This window comes from Molossus molossus, unplaced genomic scaffold (genome assembly GCF_014108415.1).
Source record: "Molossus molossus isolate mMolMol1 unplaced genomic scaffold, mMolMol1.p scaffold_m16_p_7, whole genome shotgun sequence".
In the NCBI taxonomy this organism is placed as follows: domain Eukaryota; kingdom Metazoa; phylum Chordata; class Mammalia; order Chiroptera; family Molossidae; genus Molossus; species Molossus molossus.
The window spans coordinates 100,085,460-100,104,265 of NW_023425401.1; the positions used below are offsets into that span (position 1 = coordinate 100,085,460).

At 42.0% G+C, this 18,806-nt stretch overlaps 1 protein-coding gene across 2 annotated transcripts in view; it reads left to right on the forward strand.

The window, feature by feature from the left end:
* The first annotated feature begins 1,452 nt into the window (after window positions 1-1,452).
* AKR1D1 (aldo-keto reductase family 1 member D1) overlaps window positions 1,453-18,806 on the forward strand; it is a 63,212-nt gene continuing 45,858 nt past the window's right edge. For both annotated transcript variants that reach the window (XM_036247161.1, XM_036247162.1), the window contains exon 1: window positions 1,453-1,545. In XM_036247161.1, coding sequence (XP_036103054.1) covers window positions 1,453-1,545 — 93 coding nt within the window. The remainder of the gene's footprint in view (window positions 1,546-18,806) is intronic.

Sequence of the window (18,806 nt, forward strand, 5' to 3'; positions counted from 1 at the left end):
AAATAAAACACTATGACAATAGAGTTGATTTACAGATGGGATGGGATAACTCTGCCTTTATCTCTGCATCTCCTGGGTTACAGCATTGACTCTTAGTCAAGCAAAGAGCAGTTTTATAATCCATCGGTGAAAAGGGGAAACTCCCCTCCCCAGCTCCTCTATCCCAGATCAGATTTTTAACTGACAGTGTGTAATTACCAAACCAGTTAAGTTAGCTGGGTTTGATTATGTGGGCAAAGAGTCATCAAAATCTATGCTGGGAACCTCAGGCTGGTGTTCTGGCCTGGGCTGAGATACCGCACACTGATCCACCAGGAGACATGACAAGTTCTGTGTGTGCACGATGGGCCCTGAGGAGCTGCGCCTGGGGGTCGTCTTCCCAAGTAGTCACGCTGGCCTTGAGCGCTGGGCCCTTCACCCCCAGTCAAAGCGCTCCCTGCCTGTGGAGTCTCATGCGACCTTTCAAAGGTCCAACTCGGGGATTCTTTTCATTTAACATGTCTTTTGATGACTGAACTATCATTGAATTACTGGAAAGACCTCAAGTGTCACTAAGCTTTGTTTTTGTTTTCTTATCCTCATCCCAGGACATTTTTCGATATTTTGTTCAGATAGAGGGGGAGAGAGAAAGAGAGAGAGAGAGAGAGAGAGAGAGAGAGAGAGAAACATCGACGTGAAAGGGACACATCGAGTGGCTGCCACCCACACGACCCAACCAGGGCCGGGGACAAACTGCAACCGAGGTACATGCCCTTAGCGGGAACCGACCCCGGGGACTCTCAGGACCACAGGCCCACGCTCTAACCACTGAGCCAAACTGGCCAGGGCTTTTCTGTTGAGCTTTAACCTGGAACTAAGTCAATTCAAGTACTGATCACTATCTTTCCATGATAAGGGTAGAATCAGCTGAGAGAGCCAGGGGTCAGAGGGTATAAAAACTACTTGTTTCTCTAGTCCAGTGTTTCCCACATTTAACAAAGTCATAAAATCCCAGACCCCTTCCCAATCCTGCTGCATCAGAACCTCCAGGGATGTCCTGGGACACTTAACTATTCTAATCTCACTTTAACCTAGCCCTAACGTTGAAGTTTTCAGGAATATGAACCAATGAATTTCCTTTATGGTTTAAGAGAATCTAAGACAGACCTCTTACTTGGCAACAAAAGCATCCTCACTGATAAACTCGGCTAGATTTCTTTCCTTTTGTTTTTTTTCAATCTTTTCTTTGCAGATGAGTCAGTGAAAATTTATATGTCTCTGAAAAAGTTCAAAGGACAATCTCAGTTAGGATTTTCATAACAACCGAGTAGAGAACAGATTGAGAAATAGATCTGTCCGTCTCTCTTCCCTCCCACTGCTCCTCCCTCTTTCTGATTAAATAGGCCTGGGACACCTGTTCAGAGAGTGTTCAGATTCACTCCTAGAAACCTGAAGTCTCAGGCTCTCTCCAAGATGGACCTCACTGCGGCAGACCACCGCATACCTCTAAGTGATGGAAACACCATTCCTGTCCTCGGGCTCGGGACCTACACAGAACCTTGGCTGGTAAGTGTGTCTCTCTGTTTTGTTCTGGTTTTAAATAAGAAACTTTTCTAAAGTATAATCTGCAATTCATTTTGAATGGATCTCACGGATTCGCTTTTGTAATAACAAAAGCATCCTCCGAGGGCTACTGTTTGGCTGAACGAGGATTGAGCCAAACATTAAACTAAATCAGTTTGTGATGAAAAGTGATCTTGGGTTAGAGAATGGGACCCTTCTGCTTCCTTGACTAAAATTCAGCTGGATGCTTATTATTTGATTGATCTCAGACACATGAAGTTACTGAGTTTATGGCCAGTGATTTTTTTAAAGTTCATATTGGAGCATGTTTTAGTTCAGTCTAACAAACATGTAGTGGGAACCTGTCATTTATGAAGCATGAAGCTCCAGAAGCTTCAAATGTGAAAAGAACAGTCTCTGCCGCCTGGGAATTTAAAAATCTAATAGGAGAGGCACGCTTTTTATTGTTATTCATTTTATTTATATTTTAAATATGTTTTTATTTATTTTAGAGACAGGGAAAGAAAGAGAAACATTGATAAGAAAGAACATCAATCAGCTGCCTCCTGCATGTCCTCTACTGGGAATTGAGCCCCCGACTCAGGCCCGTGCCCTGACTGGGAATTGAACTGGCAACTGCTGGTGCACGGGACACTCAGCCAACTGAGCCACACCAGCCAGGGCGAGAGGCACACTTTTAAATAACTAATTATTGAACAATGAAGATGAAAGTAAATGCTATTCTAAAAATACACACAGTGTCTCTCTGAAAACACAAGAAAGGGAATGGTTAAAGTTTTCCTTTTTTGTTATAATTTTATTTTTAAATTACAGTTGACATTCAATATTAGTTTGTATTACTTGCAGGTATACAACATAGTGGTTAGATAATCATATTCTTTATAAAGTGGTCCCCCAATATTTCAAGTACCCACTTGGCACCGTACATAGTTATGACAACATTATTGGCTATATTCCCTAGGCTGGACTCTAGATCACTGTGACTATTTTGTGACTACCAATCTGTACGTCTTAATCCCTTCACTTTTCTCACCCAGAAGCCCTACCCCCTTCCCAACTGGCAACCCTCAGTTTGTTCTCTGTATCTATGAGTCTGTTTCCATTTCATCTGCTTGTTTATTTTATTCTTTAGAGTCCACAGATAAGTTAAATCATATGGTATGTCTTTATCTGCTGACTTATTTCATTTAGCATAATACCCTCTAGGTCCATCCGTGCTGTTGCAAATAGTAAGATTTCATTCTTTCTTCTGGCTGAGTAATATTTCATGGTATTTTTATCCACTGGAATATTGATGAGTGTTTGAGTTGCTTCCACATCTTGGCTATTGTTAATAATACTACAACGAACATAGGGATGCATATAATCTTTCTAATTCGTGTGTTGAGTTTTTTTCGGATATATACCCAAAAGTGAAATCACTGGGTCAGGAAAGAGTTAAGTTTGACCATGGGGAGTCAAGCGGGTTTCCATTAAAACATGATCAAGTTTCTCCTGAAATCTTTCTGCTAATCTCATCGCAATTCAATATTTCATGCTGATTGCCAAGATAAACAGTGGGCTGTGTAGAAATGCACTGCAATCTGAGCGATCGTGAAGGGAGGAACTCTGGAAAGCGAAGAATGGGTCTGTCAGGCAGGGGAGCGGAGCCGAGGCAGGACACTGCAGGGGAGGGGGAAGAGCAGAGGCACAAGGTGTGTGAGTCCAGGAAAGGCCAAGTCCACAGAGGCCGACACATGGAATTAGTGGTGGAGCTGGTAGCAGCTGGATCTGGAACTGCAAGTTAAGACTTGATTGTAGAAAAGGAGGAATTATGCCCGGCTGGTGTGGCTCAGTGGTTGAGCATCGACCCAGGCACCAAAAGGTCACCAGTTTAATTCCCGGTCAGGACACATGCCCAGGTTGTGGGCCCGAGCCCACTGGGGGGCATGCAGGAGGTGGCCAATCAATGTTCTCTCTCATCCATGTTTCTATCTCTCTCCCTCTCCCTTCCTCTCTCTCTAAAAATCAATAAAGAAAAGGAGAAATTATTTGAAGTTTAGGAGTGGAGCAACAGCACGACCAGATCAGTGTTTTTGAAAGAGAAGTCTGGGGGCAACATGGAGAATGGAAGGCAGAGAAAGAAAACTAAACAATAGATACAGTTAACACTTGTATCACAATCCCACACTGTACTTCAGTCGCCAATGTTTTGATAACACAAAGGAAAATCACTGCTGGGACAATTATAAGAGTCTGGGTCATTGGCCCTTCCTCTTACTTTGCCCATTGTCTCTGTAGGGCCTCATTCATAATCTTTGCTACGAGCGTACATGTGCAGAGACTCCTAAATCTGTATTCCCTATCCTTTTGTTATATCTCCCTGTACAATTGTGGACTGGCTACATCAGAACCACCTGGGACATTTTAAATTTTTTATTTTATTTATTTTTTCTTTCTTTATTGATTCTAGAGAGAGAGAGAAAGGGAGAGGGAGAGAGACAGAAACATCAATGAGAACATCAATTGACCACCTCTTGCATGCCCCTCACTGGGGATTGGGCCCACAACCTGGGCCTGGGCCCTGACCCAGAATCCAAACGGTGACCTCTTGATGCATGGGTCGATGCTCAACCACTGAGCCACACTGGCTGGGCTTTTATTTATTGATTTGAGAGAGAGAAATATCAATTTGTTGTTCCACTTATTTATAAATTAATTGGTTGCTTCTGGTATGTGCCCTGACTGGAGATCAAACCCACAACCTTGGTGTATAGGGATGACGCTCTAACCAATTGAGCTACCCAGCCAGGGCCCACCTGGGACATTTTTAAAAGATACAGATCCTTAGCCCCGGCCGGTGTGGCTCAGTTGGTTGGAGTATTGTCCCATACACCAGAAGGTCATGGGTTTGATTCCCAGTCAGGGCACATACCTAGGTTACAGGTTCAACCCCGGTTGGAGTGTGTATAGGAGGCAACTGATCAGTGTTTCTCTCTCACATCAATGTTTCTTTCTTTCTCTCTCTCTCTCTTTTTCTCTCTCCATCTCTGAAAATCAATGAACATAACCTCAGGTGAAGATTTTAAAAAAACAGAAAAACTTACTAGATTCTATTTTATTATTTTAGATTTCCTAACTTTGCTATTAATCAAAATTGCAAAAGAAAAAAAAAGTCTGTTATGCGTATACAAAACAAAACCCCAACTCATCATAGCCCTCACCTCAGCCTACTGAACCTGGGTCTCTAGGGCAGAGCCTAAGAATCTGCATTTAACATGCTCCTTGGATAATTCTGTTGTACAATCAAGTATGGACCCCATCTTCCACAGGCACCTCTAACTTAACATGATAAAATGCACTCATCATCTTCCCTTCCCCCCAAAATACTATTCCTCCTAGGCAATAGCACCCTCAGCCATGTAGACAAGAAATCTGCATATATTTCTCCATTCTGCCCTCTTCCTCATTGATTCCTTTCTCCACATTACATCATAATGATTGCTAAATCACAGTCGACTTGATCTCAGAAACATTTGCCCTCTTCCTCATTGATTCCTTTCTCCACATTACATCAGAATGATTGCTAAATCACAGTCGACTTGATCTCAGAAACATTTTCCGAATTCACACCCTCTTCTCTATATATTGTCATTACCTTCGTTTAGGCTCTTATCTTTGGGCTATCCTTCCGATTTTGTTCCCTTCCAATTAATTATCCAAAGTGGGGCTATCGGGAGCTTCCTGGGGCCCAAATCTGAGCATGTCACTCTTCTGTTTAATCATGACAATGGCTCCCTATCAGTTATAAGGTAGAGTCCACACCCCTTACTTTGCACACTGGGCCTTCACGGTTCAGCGAAGACCTGTCTGTCCTGCAGCATCCACCGGCACTCTTCCAACCTCTTCCTGTGTGTAAAACAAGAAGGCCTGTTTCTTGAACATCACTCCCACCTCTGTCCCTTTGAACATGCTGCCTTCTACCTGGAACCCCCTTTCTCCTGATTTGCTCACTTGGCTTACCTCTATGAAACCTTCAAGACTCAGCTCGAGGATACTCTCCTTAGAATCCCACGTCCCAGCCACCACAACTCACACCTCCTGTGTGTTCACATAGCCCCTTCTGCTTGACTCTGTTGCAGCACTCACCACAGTATATTGTAATCACTGTTTCTCTGCGATCTTCCCTACGAGACTGTGCAGTCCAGTAGGAAAGAGACTATGTCTTGTTTAGCTCTGTCCTTCCAGCATAGTGTCTAGTACGTAATGGGTGTTCAGGTAACGCTTGACAAATTAGGGAATGAGTTTGTGAATGGGGATGTGTATGTAGGTGAGCATCAGAGGTCATGGAGATGCAAATGGGTGCAATAATCACAGCTAACACTTTTGAACACTTAACCGTGTGCCAGGAAGTGCCTCACATTTCCTACGTTTTCTAATTTAATTCTCACAACATTATGAATGAGGTACCAGTTTACCCAATTTTAAAGATGAGAAAATTGAGAGATTAAATAAACTGCCCCCAACTTCTAATGCTAAGGAACAGAGCAAGGATTTGAACCAGTGGAGTTTGGATTCAGATCCTATGCTCTATACTCAGATCCCTATACTATGTTGCCTACTTTGAATATATCTCATATTAATGAAGGCGCATATTTCTAACTATGACTTTCTGTGTATATTTCTGTATATGCAAGTATCTAGGAATATATGCCCTGAAACATGTATCCTAGGATATAAAGATGCCATGGGTTAGAGACATTCGAAAGCAGTCCTGTACCATTTCCCCAAAAGAGCAGCAACTTACTTCACAATATATGACATGCAGCAATCAGAGAATGCAGGAGGAATACCACCAGAAATAAGATCATGGGTGCACAAACCACATTTGTGATCAGAAATGTTATCAGTGATACAATAATATAGGGAGTTAACGGTACGTCTCACAAAATCAGAAACTCCAAGAAAAATACACAACACGGATCTGAAAGATTCGGGGAAGGTGAAGGGGCAGAGCTGAGGTGAATAGAGGAGTTGGGAGTGAGGAGGACGGAGAATCTCGGGCAGAGCAGAACAGAACAGAGTGGCCTTCTGTTCCAAGCCAAACAACTGAAAACGCCTTCATCACCTACCCAGGGCTCAGAACCATCGGTCCCTAACTCACCCTGACATAACAGTACTAAATTAGCTTCACCTTCAGCACCAGTCTCGCCCCTGGAGGTGGACTCTGATGCCAACATGCAGTCTTCTCCATGAAACACGGCCGAGAGCCTTTTCCAAACCCTCCATTCCACAGGCCCACAGGTGAATGCCGGGTGGAGGTCAGTCTTTACCTGGCACTCATTCATGTTTTGTGTACACAGTGACGTCAGTCAATATTCGTCCTGAGGTCCTGGACAGAAGGTAGAGGGGAGCGGGGCGCTAAGCAAAGATGTAGGCATGTCTCGGGGAGAGAGATGGGGCAGAGACTGGAGGCCTAATCAAGGAACACTGGCGTCTCCTCCAGTGCCCACCTGGTGTGGATTCCTCCGGAGCATGTGGAGATAGGAACCGAGGGACAGCAGCCTGGACAGTTTTATGGAGCTGGTGAGGCTGAGCAGCCCAGCTTCTCCTGACTTACAAAGATGTTCTTCTCTCTTGATATGCCTGAGTTTCTTGTCAAGGCATCTCATGCCTGTTGATTCAGGGAATCTGAGATGAACCAACATTTAATAGCACTAGGTACTCTGCGCATTACCTCATCTGATGATCACTAATGAAAAATCTAAAGTATACAAATTATCTATGTGACTTTTCTCTCTGAAAGCTTCCCAGAAGGCTTCCAGACAGGGATGACATCATCTCTAACAGCCTTCCAACAAATCTCCCTCATTTCTGTCTCTCTCCCCGCAGCTCCATCCGGATAAGTCCAACAGGTGAGAGTCGTGAGTCTCGTTCCTTTCTTTCTTTTTTTGCTTTGTTAGAAATTAATTCACTTTTTATCAATATCAGCTCAGCTCATGGAGTTAATGGCTAATATTAATCTTCAAGTAAACTTCAAGGAAAACTCAAGACTATTACCAGGTGTGCAGATGACACGAATCCAGGGCCAATGGTAAACATTTTGGAAAATGGACAATAATTCAGTTCAATAAATATTTATTGTGTGTCTACCACACATGAGGCATTTTGGTAGGTAGCACAGGAATGGGAACAGTGGGCTAGAACCAAGGAATTTAGAATCTGTAAATGGATGACTGAGGCAGCAAGAACAATTACACATGGAGCCAAAATCTAAGGCCAAGCCGAAGCACTTTAAGAGAGATAACACATGTTCAGAGATGGAAGTAACAATGAGAAAATCTAGTTATGAAGTAGCTCAAGAAATATGAAGCAACAGGGAAGGAGTTGCCTAGAAGGGTGCATGGATCATAATTGATCTATTTCTTCCTGGGTGGCCCTGGTTGAGATTTCTGAGACTGCAAACAGTTTGCACGGCTTGGAGAGTGAACCAACGGCTTTGCATATGGAGCGAAGGCGAGGTGAAGTCCAAGCCCTTAATGAGGACCAAGAAGGAGCCTGAAACATCCAGTCCATTCTGTCCCTGCGCTGCAGGAGGCAGGGAGCAGGGCTCAGAACTATGCCACCCTTTAAATATCCCTTGCTTTCTCCTCGATGTTCATCTAATTCCCCTCTTCCTCTCAACCCAGGGATCTTTGTTTCACCTGGAGAAGGCAACGCCTTGTCCTTCTGTCTAGTATTACTGCTGTTTTTTATACTGGGGACAGGGTGTTATTCAATGACACTTACTAAAGTATGGTAAGAAAGACTTGATTCAAGGAAAGCGACTGTGTGGATGGATACAGGGATTCCTGTGATGGAATTCTGCTGTCGGAGAGATTGGGCTTAGGTCTGAACAGAGCACAGGCAAGAGGAAAAATATTTCCAAGGAGCAGGGTGGGGTCAGCGAATAAATTACTAAGAGGTTCAGGGGTAAGAAGGTGATTCTGGCTAAACGGACCCAACAAGATTCTTGCTGAAGACAGAGCTGGGTGACCAAACATCACTGTGGGGTGGGGGAGAATGAGGAAGGAATCTGATTAAACATTAAAGATGACAGACATGGAGGAGGGGTGCGTGGTTGTTGCTAAACTGACTTAGCAGGATTTTGCTCAAATTAGCCAATGCAGAGATAAGCATGGAGTCCATATTGGAAAAGAATTCAGGGAGCTCGCTTAGAGTTGGATCAGTGAAAGAATCTGTAAGGGGCAAGGGTGGTCTCCACCTACCTAAAGGGACCAGGGACTACACAGGAAGCATAAATAAGTGGTCCTGTGGTGCTAAATCTATTGCTCAGTTTGGTTCTGCTTTTCCACTTTGATAGTGGGCATGGATGCAAGAAATATTTTAGTTTCTTTTTTGCTCCAAGCAAAAAGGAAACACATGCAATTGCACTCTGAAGACTATTGTTGGCCGAAGCTATAATAAGCAAAGGACCAGATCCTGCTCACCATTCTAAATTTAAAAGAATTTTTTTTTCTTTATTGATTTTAGAGAGAGAGGAAGGGAGAGGGAGCGAGAGAGAAACGTTGATGAGAGAGAACATCGATTGGCCACCTGATGCATGCCCCCCACTGGGGACTTGGCCCACAACCTGGGCATGTGCCCTGACCAGGAATCCAACTGGCGATCTCTTGGTGCATGGGTTAACTCTCAACCACTGAGCCACAACAGCTGGGCCTGCTCACCATTCTAAAAGAGGATGGCAATTTCTCCACTGCCGCCAACTGCCATCCATAACCCAGGGCCCGGTGTGGCCTGATCTTCCGACAGTTTCCGGAGAATACTGTAAAGAAATGATTCAGCCCTGGCCGGTTTGGTTCAGCGGTTAGAATGTCGGCCTGCAATCCTGAGAGACCCGGGTTCGGTTCCCGCTAAGGGCATGTACCTCGGTTGCAGTTTGTCCCCGGCCCTGGTCGGTTGTGAGGGTGGCAGCCACTCAATGTGTCCCTTCCATATCGATGTTTCTCTCTCTTTCTCTGTTCCTCTCTCTCCCTCCCACTCTACCTGAACAAAAAATGGAAAAATGTCCTCCGGTGAGGAAAAAAAAAAAAAAGAAATGATTCATTTGTAAATAATGGCCACTTATTTATATTTTTGTAAAATGCTATATGGTGTAATATTTTGAGGGTCAAGGAATAACAACAAAATCAGTTGGCGTTTATTTTTATTATTGGGATTATGTGTATCCCGAGTTCTTTCCAGCACCTGGGCCTCGTCACACTCCCACTCCCGCATGGGAGGCTTGGCCTTTAGAAACCAAACGCCGGACACTGACCTCTGCATGTTGTTGCATCGTTTCTCTCCGGAAGCGATGAAGGCTGCCCACCAGGCTGCAAAATGTGGTTCGGGGGTGGGGGTACAGGGTCAGGAAATAGTTTCAGGGAGAAAAATGTACGTTGATATTTTAAAAATATGAACCTGCCTGAGTTGAAATAAATTAAAATGAGAAGAGACGGAATACATAGAGGTCAAGTGAGAGGGCTTCTGTAATAAATCAGGCAGAAAATAATGACTTGAACTTGGTTGCTGGCTATGAGGCAAATCATGTGGCTGGAGCCTAGGAAAGAAGTAACTTGGCTGAAGGCTACAAATCATTCGAGGAAACTCCGCAAAGCTTGGCAACCAACTGAATCCAGGCAAAGGAGACTGTGGAGAGTCGTATATTCAAGACCAGAAAGTGAAGTTTCAGGCCAATGATACTACATTCTTTGGATCTAAGGTTTTGAAATTTACTCCTTATATTTTCATCTACTGCCTTTACTTTTAACATTTAAAATTTTGAAATATAATGTACTTAGAGACAAAGAAATACTTTTAAAATTAGCATCTGTGTAATCACCACCCAGATTCAAAATTAGAACATGCCAAACCCAGAAGCCCTCTGTGCGCCCTACCTAATCCAAAACTCTCTTTCTCAAAAGGTAATCACTCATAGAACTTTTATGGCGATTATTCTCATGCCCTTTTCTAAGGGTTGCACAACTTTAATATGCATTTCTGACAACATATTTTAATTTTGACAGTTTTTGGACTTTCTATGAATGGAAGCATACTGAATGCATTATTATTATTATTATTATTATTATTGTCTTGCCTCTTTTTCTAAATATGCTAGAAGATTCACCCATGTTATTCATCATGTCTCTGACCACATTTATTGCTGTATAATATTTAGCTATAAGACTTATTGGCATCAATTTTACTGTTGGGAGGCATTTATACTGCTTTCCAGTTTGGGGCTTTACAGACATTATTGCTGCAAAGGGTCTCACGTATGTATTATACATGTGCGTGAGTTCTTCTAAGAGATATACTTAGGAGTGGAACTGCTAAGCCACCGAGCATCAGTATCTTTTAGTAGATAATATCAACATAGATCATTTCCAAAGTAGTAATATAATTCATGCTCCCTCTGACAAGGTGTGAGAGCTTCCCTCGCTCCATATTCTCACCAACACTCAATGTTTTTTTAAAGTTACGCAAACCTGGTACTTGTGAAATTACCCATCATTGTGGTTTTAATTTGCACTCCCCTTACACTCTAGATGAGATTAATTTTTCATATTTGTATTAGACATTTGGATATCTTTTGCAAAGTGCCTGTGTCTTCCATGCATTTTTCCTTATTGGATTTCCCTTGTGTTCTCGATATGGTGGATTTTAAAACTGTATGAATACGAGGTCTCTGTCAGTTATATCTATGTGCAAATATCTCTTCCCGTTTATCTTTTACTCTTTTAATGGCATCTCTTGATGAGCAGTGATTCTCAGTTTTAACGTGGTCACCTTTAGCACTCTTTTAATGTATCATTAGTAGTTTTTGTCGCCTGTTTAAGAAACCCTTCTCTACCCAAGTGTCTTCAATTGGGAAATCTGGGAACAGCCTCTGAGAAGGAGACTGGCAGTCGGGAGGCTTATGAGAGATGACACCAGGAGCCAGACCTGGCAGGGTCTGTGCAGTGGGGACAGTTGAGCTGTGATGCAGGTGCTCACCAATCCACAGGGAGTCCTGGAGGGCGGAGGTGCTGCGGAGCTGTGCTGAGTCTAGGGGAGGGCAGCTTTTATATCCTGTGTCGTCCACAGAGGGAACCAGATGTGAGTAGCCAGCAGCCAAGACTTCTGACAGCGGAGGAAAGGGGGTACACTATGACAGGCACTACATTCTACCCCTGGTGGCCACTGGATCTGCTGCCTTTTTTATTTTATTTTATTTTTTAATGTTTTTATTGATTTTTTTAGAGAGAGAGGAAGGGAGAGAGACAGAATCATTGATGTGAGAAACACCTATCAGCTGCCTCCTGCACACCCCCTACTGGGGATCGAGCCTACAACCTGGGCATGCGCCCTGACCAGGAATCAAACCTCTCAGTCCAAGGGTTGATGCTCAATCCACTGAGCGACACCAGCCAGGCTATAGAATTATCTTGGCCCAGTGGTATGGCTCAGTGGATTGAGCACCATCCCATGGACTGAGAGGTCCTGGTTCGATTACCGGTCAGGACACATGTCTGGGTTGCAGGCTCGATCCCCAGTAGGGGGCGTGCAGGAGGCAGCCGATTGATGTTTCTCTCACATCAATGTTTCTGTTTCTCTCCCTTTCTCTCTCTCTCTGAAAAAGAAAATCAATAAAAAATAAAAATTATGAAAGTTTGTCTTTTACCTCATTGCTGTTTCTGCCATCTAAGGGAGAATATTTATTTTAAAATATATGTTTTTATTGATTTTAGAGAGAGAGGAAGGGAGAGAGAGAACAAAACATGGATGTCAGAAAAACATCAATCGGTTGCCTCCAGTATGTGCCCTGACCAGGGACTGAACCCACAACCTGGGTTTGTGCCCTGAGCAGGAATTCAACCAGCGACCTTTCAGTGCACAGGATAATACTCAAGCAACTGAGCCACCCTGGCCAGGGCAGGGAGAATATTTTTAAAAAGTAAAGAGTATACCACATATTCAGCTTTTAGAAAAGGCTCTTTAATGATGGCTGAATAATTAAAGACCTTAACTACTATAACTTGCTTCTGTGCCATAATCTTTATTAAATAAAGCACCATCCTCGTATTACTTCAGACTAACAGGCACATAGTGGGGAATATATTCTTTCAAATAAGTGTTTCAGGTTTCTTTAGATATATTCCCAGAAGTGGAATCACTAGTTCATAAGGCAGTTCCATTTTTATTTTATTTTTTTATTCTCACCTAAGGATATATTTATTGATTTTAGAAAGAAAGAGAGGAAGAGGGACAGAGAGAGAGAGAGAAACATTGCCATGAGAGCGGGGCATCAATTGCTTGCCTCCTGCATGTACCCTGACTAGTGATCAAACCCACAACTTACTGGCTAAGACTTGCAGTACTGTGTGGAATAAGAATGGTGAAAGTGGCCCTGGCCGGTTTGGCTCAGCGGTTGGAGCGTCGGCCTGCGGTACAGAGAGACCCGGGTTTGGTTCCCGCTAAGGGCACGTACCTCGGTTGCAGTTTGTTCCCAGCCCTGGTTGGTCGTGCGGGTGGGAGCCATTCGATGTGTCCCTTCACATTGATGTTTCTCTCTCTCTCTCTCTCTCTCTCTCTCTCTCTCTCTCTCTCTCTTCCTCTCTCTCCCTCCCGCTCTATCTGAACAAAAAATGGAAAAATGTCCTCGGGTGAGGATAAAAAAACAAAAAATGGTGAAAGTGGACATTCCTGTGTTGTTCCCATTCTTAAGGAGAATGCTTATAGTTTTTGCCTATTGAGTATGATGTTGGCTATGGGTTTGTCATATAATGGCATTGATTATGATGAGGTATGTTCCTTCTTTTCCCACTTTGCTGAGAGCTTTTATCATAAATGGGTGCTGGATTTTATCAAATGCTTTTTCTGCATCTATTTATATGATCATGTGATTTTTATACTTCATTTTGTTTATGTGGTGTATCACATTTATTGACTTGCAGATATTGAACCAACATTGCATCCCTGAAATAAATCCCACTTTATCATAGTGTATAATCTTTTTAATGCATTGCTGTATCTGGTTTGCTAATATTTTGTTTAGGATTTGAGCATCTTTGTTCATCAGGACATTGGCCTATAATTTTCTTTCTTTGTAGTATCTTTATCTGATTTTGGAATTAGGTAATGTTGGCCTTGCATGAGTTCGGGAGTCTTCACTCCTCTTGAATGTTTTAGAACAGCCTGAGAAAGATAGCTGTTAGTTCTTTCAATATTTGGTAAAATTCACCTATAAAGCCATCCTGTCCAGGACATTTTTTTTGTTGGGGGTTTTTGATTACTGTTTCAATTTCACTAGTTGTAGTATGTCTATTCAGATGATCTGATTCTTCCTGATTCAGTTTTAGAAGATTGTATGTTTCTAGGAATTTATCCATTTTGCCCAGATTATCCAATTTGGCATATACTTGTTCATAAAATTTATTTACAATCCTTTGTATTGCTTTGGTGTTGTTACATCTCCTCTTTCATTTCTGAATTTATTTATTTGAGTTCTCTCTGTTTTCTTTTTTTCCTAGAATGAGTCTGATTAAAGGTCCATCAATCTTGTTTACCTTTTCAAAGAACCATCTCTTGGTTTCATTGATTTTTTTGTACTTATTTTAGAGTCTGTTTTGTTTATTTCTGCTCTGAACTTTATTATTTATTTTCTTCTACTCACTATGGGCTTTGTTGTTCTTTTTCTATTTCCTGTAAGTGTAGAGTTTGATTGTTTTTTCAGATGTTTCTTGTTTCTTGACATAGGTCTGTAATGCTATGAATTTCCCTCCTAGGACTGCTTTCGCTGTGTTCCATAGGCTTCAGGTTGTTGTCTTCTCATTTTCATTTGTTTCAAGGTATCTTTTGATTTCTTCCTTGATCTTGTAGTTAACCCATTATTCGTTTAGTAACATGTCATTTAGTCTCCATGTCTTTTTCAAATTTTTTTCTTGTGATTAATTTCTAGTTTAATACCATGATGGTCAGAGAAAATACTTGATATGACTTCAATATTTTTAAATTTATTAAGACTTGTTTTATATCCTAACGTGATCTTTCCTACAAAATGTTACATGTACACTTGAAAAAAAATGTATATTCTGCAGCTTTGGGGTGAAATGCTCTGAGGATATCAATTAAATCCTTATGATCTAGTGTGTCACGTAAGGCTGCTTATTCGTTGTTGATTTTCTGTCTGGAAGATCTATGCAGTGATGTCAGTGTGGTGTTAAAATCCTCTACTGTGACTGTATTATAATTGATCTCTCCCTTTATGTCCATCAAGATTTGCTTTCTATACTTAATTGCTTCTATGTTGGGTGCATAAATGTGTACAAGGGTAACATCTTCTTGTTGGATTAATCCTTTTCTCATAATATAGTGTTCTTCTTTGTCTCTTACTATATAGCCTTGGTTTCAAAGTTGACATTGTCAGATATAAGTATTGCTACCCCGGCTCTTTTTTCATTTCCATTTGCATGAAATATGTTTTCCACCCTTTTACTTTTAGTCTGTATGTATTTTTTGTTCTGAGGTGGGTCTCTTATAGGCAGTATATATATGGGTCTTGTTTTCTTATCCATCCAGATACCATATGTCTTTTGACTGGAACATTTAAGACATTTACAATTAAGTGATTATTAGTAAGTACATATTTATTGCTATTTTATTCTTTTAATCATATTCCTCTGTTGTTGTTTTTTCTTTGGCTTTTTCTTCTTCTTAAAGAAGACCCTTTAACATTTCTTGTAATATTGGTTTGATGGTAACAAACTCCTTTAGTCTTTCTTGTCTGGGAAGCTCTTTATTGCTCTTTTAATTTTAAATAAAAGCCTTGCTGGTAAAGTAGTCTTGGTTGTAGGTCCCTGCTTTTCATCACTTTGAATATTTCATGCCAATCCCTTCTGGCCTAAAATGTTTCTGTTGAGAAATCAGCTGACAGTCTAATGGCAACGCCCTTGTTGGTAATTGTCTTTCTCTTGCTGCTTTTAAGATTTTCTCTTTGTCTTTAACATTTGCATTTTAATTACGATGTGTCTTGATGTGTGCCTCTTGGGACTCTCTGTGCATTCTGAACTTGTGTGTCTTTTTCCTTTACCAGGTTAGGAAAGTTTTCAGTCATTATTTCTTTCTTTTTTTTTTTTAATTTTTTCTTATCTTTATTGTTGAATATATTACAGATGTTCCTCATTTTCCCCCCATTGACCCCCTCCTCCCCACTCCCGTCCCCCTCCCACCTTTTCCCACACTGTTGTCTGTGTCCATTGGTTATGCATAGATACATTTAAGTTCTTTGGTTTATTTCTTCCCACTCCCCAACCCCCCTTCTCTTTGAGGTTTGTCAGTCAAGCAACCAATTTGTACTTCTTAATCTCTTCACCTTTTTCACCCATTCCCCCAAACCCACTCCCATCTGGCAACCAACAAAATGTTCTCTGTATCTATGAGAATGTTTCTGATCTGCCTGTTCATTTTGTTTGTAGATTCCATTGTCGATAGATATATATTCATTGCCATTTTGTTTGTTCATATTTTTTATCATTTTCTTTAAGAAGACCCTTCAACATTTCATATAATAATGGTTTGGTGGTAATGAACTCCTTTAGCTTTTCCTTGTCTGGGAAACTCTTTATATGGCCATCGATTCTAAATGACAGCTTTGCAGGATAGAGTAATCTTGGTTGTAGGTTCTTGCTTTTCATCTCTCTGAATAGTTCTTGCCACCCCCTTCCGGCCTGCAAAGTTTCTTTTGAGAAATCAGCTGACAGTCTTATGGGAACTCCCTTGTAAGTAACTAAATGCTTTTCTCTTGCTGCTTTTAAGATTCTCTCTTTGTCTTGAACCTTTTGCATTCTGATGATGATGTGTCTTGGTGTGGGCCTCTTGGGGTTCATCTTGTTTGGGACTCTCTGTGCTTCCTGGACTTGTATGTCTGTTTCCTTCACCAAGTTAGGAAAGTTTTCTGCCATTGTTTCAAATAGGTTTTCAATTTCTTGTTCTTTCTCTTCTCCTTCTGGCACCCCCAAGATGCGAATGTTGTCATGCTTGAAGTTGTCCCAGAGGCTTCTTACACTCTCCTCATTTTTTTGTATTATTTTTTCTTTTTGCTGTTTGATTGGGTGTTTTTTGCTCCCTTATATTCCAAATCAATGGTTTGCATCTTGGCTTTACCTGCTCTACTATTGAAGCTGTGTAAATTATTCTTTATTTCAGTTAGTGCCTCCTTCATTTCTGACTGGTCCTTTTTTATGCTCTTGAGGCCCTCACTAAGTTCACTGAGGTTCTCACTAAGTCCACTGAGCATCCTTATAAGCAATGTTTTGAACTCAGCACCTGTTAGGTTGCTTATCTCCATTTTGCTTAGTTCTTTTCCTGGGGTTTTGTTCTGTTCTTTCATTTGGGACCTGTTTCTTTGTCTCCTCATTTTGACTGCCTCTCTGTGTTTGTTTCTGTGTATTGCTTAACGAGAGGTATGGGGCTAGCTGAGAACAGATGCTGCTTGTTTGAAAGAATTTAGAAAAACCTGAAACAGGATCCAAGACAAGCCACTCCTATAGTTAACCAACTGGCAACAGCTTGGGTGGGCCTAAATGTTGGGTGGGGCAGGGCCTCAGGGAATCACCAGGGTGGGGCAACCTGTATGAGCCAGGTTGATGGAGTCCCAGATATAGTGGGTGTTTGCTGCCCCAGGGAAGGGCTCACCAAAGGAACAAAGGCCTCTGACAGCACGTTTGTCTCCGAGAAAGCCCCCTCTCCAGCCCTCGCTCCAATGCCAAACAGCTCAGTTCTTCCCTGTATGCCTCTGGCACCCCTCGAGCTGCCTCCCCTCCAAGCTTAGAGGGAGTGAGTCCAATAAGTCCATGCACAGCCCTTTAAGAGGAGCTGCCTGGGGCTCAAGATGCCTTAGCCTCCCTGAGCCTCAGTTCCCACTGGTTTTTCCAGCTAGAAGTGATCGGGATTCTCTTCCTGGCACTGGAACCCTGAGCTGGGCACCTGGTGTGGGACGGGAACCCCTCAGTCCTCAAGGAGGACCTTCTCAGCTGAGGTATTCTCCTGATTTTTATCCGCCACACGTGGGTATGGGACCAGCCCCTCTGCCTCTACCCCTCCTACCAGTCTTGATGCGGCTGCTTCTTTAATTCCGTAGTTGTAGGACTTCCATTCAGCTTGATTTCAGGCGGTTCTGAATGATGTTTGTTCTGTAGTTTAGTTGTAACTCTGATGTGGTTGTGGGAGGATGCGATACCACATTTACCTATGCCGCTTTCTTGACCGGAAGTCTTCAGTCATTATTTCTTCAACAATGTTCTCAATCTTTTGCTCCCTCTCTTCTCCTTCTGGTACCCCTATGATGTAGATGTTATTATACTTCATATTGTCCCAAATGTCCCTCAAGCTATCTTTATTATTTGTTGTTGTTTTTTAATTTTTTATTAATTTGTTTTTGTTACAGATGTTTTTCATTTTTCCGCCATTGGCACCCTCCTCCTCTCCCCTCCTGCCCCATCCTCAGCTTTGTTGTCCATGTTCACTGGTCAACAGTGAACATGTTCTGTGGTTTATCTCCCCCCCCCCCCCCCAAATGCCCCCTTCTCTGAGGCTTATCAGGCTTTACCCCACCTCTATGTCTCTGGGTTAATTTTGTTCAGCAGTTTGTTTAGTTCATTATATTCCACAAATAAGTGAGATCATGTGATATTTGTCTTTCTCTGCTTGGCTTGTTTTGCTTAGCATACTACTCACCAGGTCCTTCCATGCCATCTCAGAGGATAAGAGATCTCTTCATTATTTTATAAATTTAAAAATTTTTAAATTGATTTTTAGAGACAGAGGAAGGGAAAGGGAGAGAGAGATGGAAACATCAATGAGAGAGAACATTAACTGACTGCCTCTTCCATGCCCCTGCACTGCGGATTGGGCCCACAACCTTGGCATGTGCCCTGACCAGGAATTGAACTGGTGACTTCTTGGTGCATGGGTCAACTCTCAACCACTGAGCCACACTAACTGGGTATAACTTCATTATTTAATTTTTTTTTGTTCATTTTGCTACTCTTATTGGGTATTTTGTGCTACCCTGTCTTCCAAGTCACTGATTCTACCCTCTGCTTCATCCAACCTACTGTTTATTCCTTCTGGTGTATTCTTCATTTCAGATATTGTATTTTTCATTATTGACTGGTTCTTTTTTATGGTTTCTAGATCTTTATTAATGCCACTGTAGTTCTCTCTAAGTTCCTTGACCATCTTTA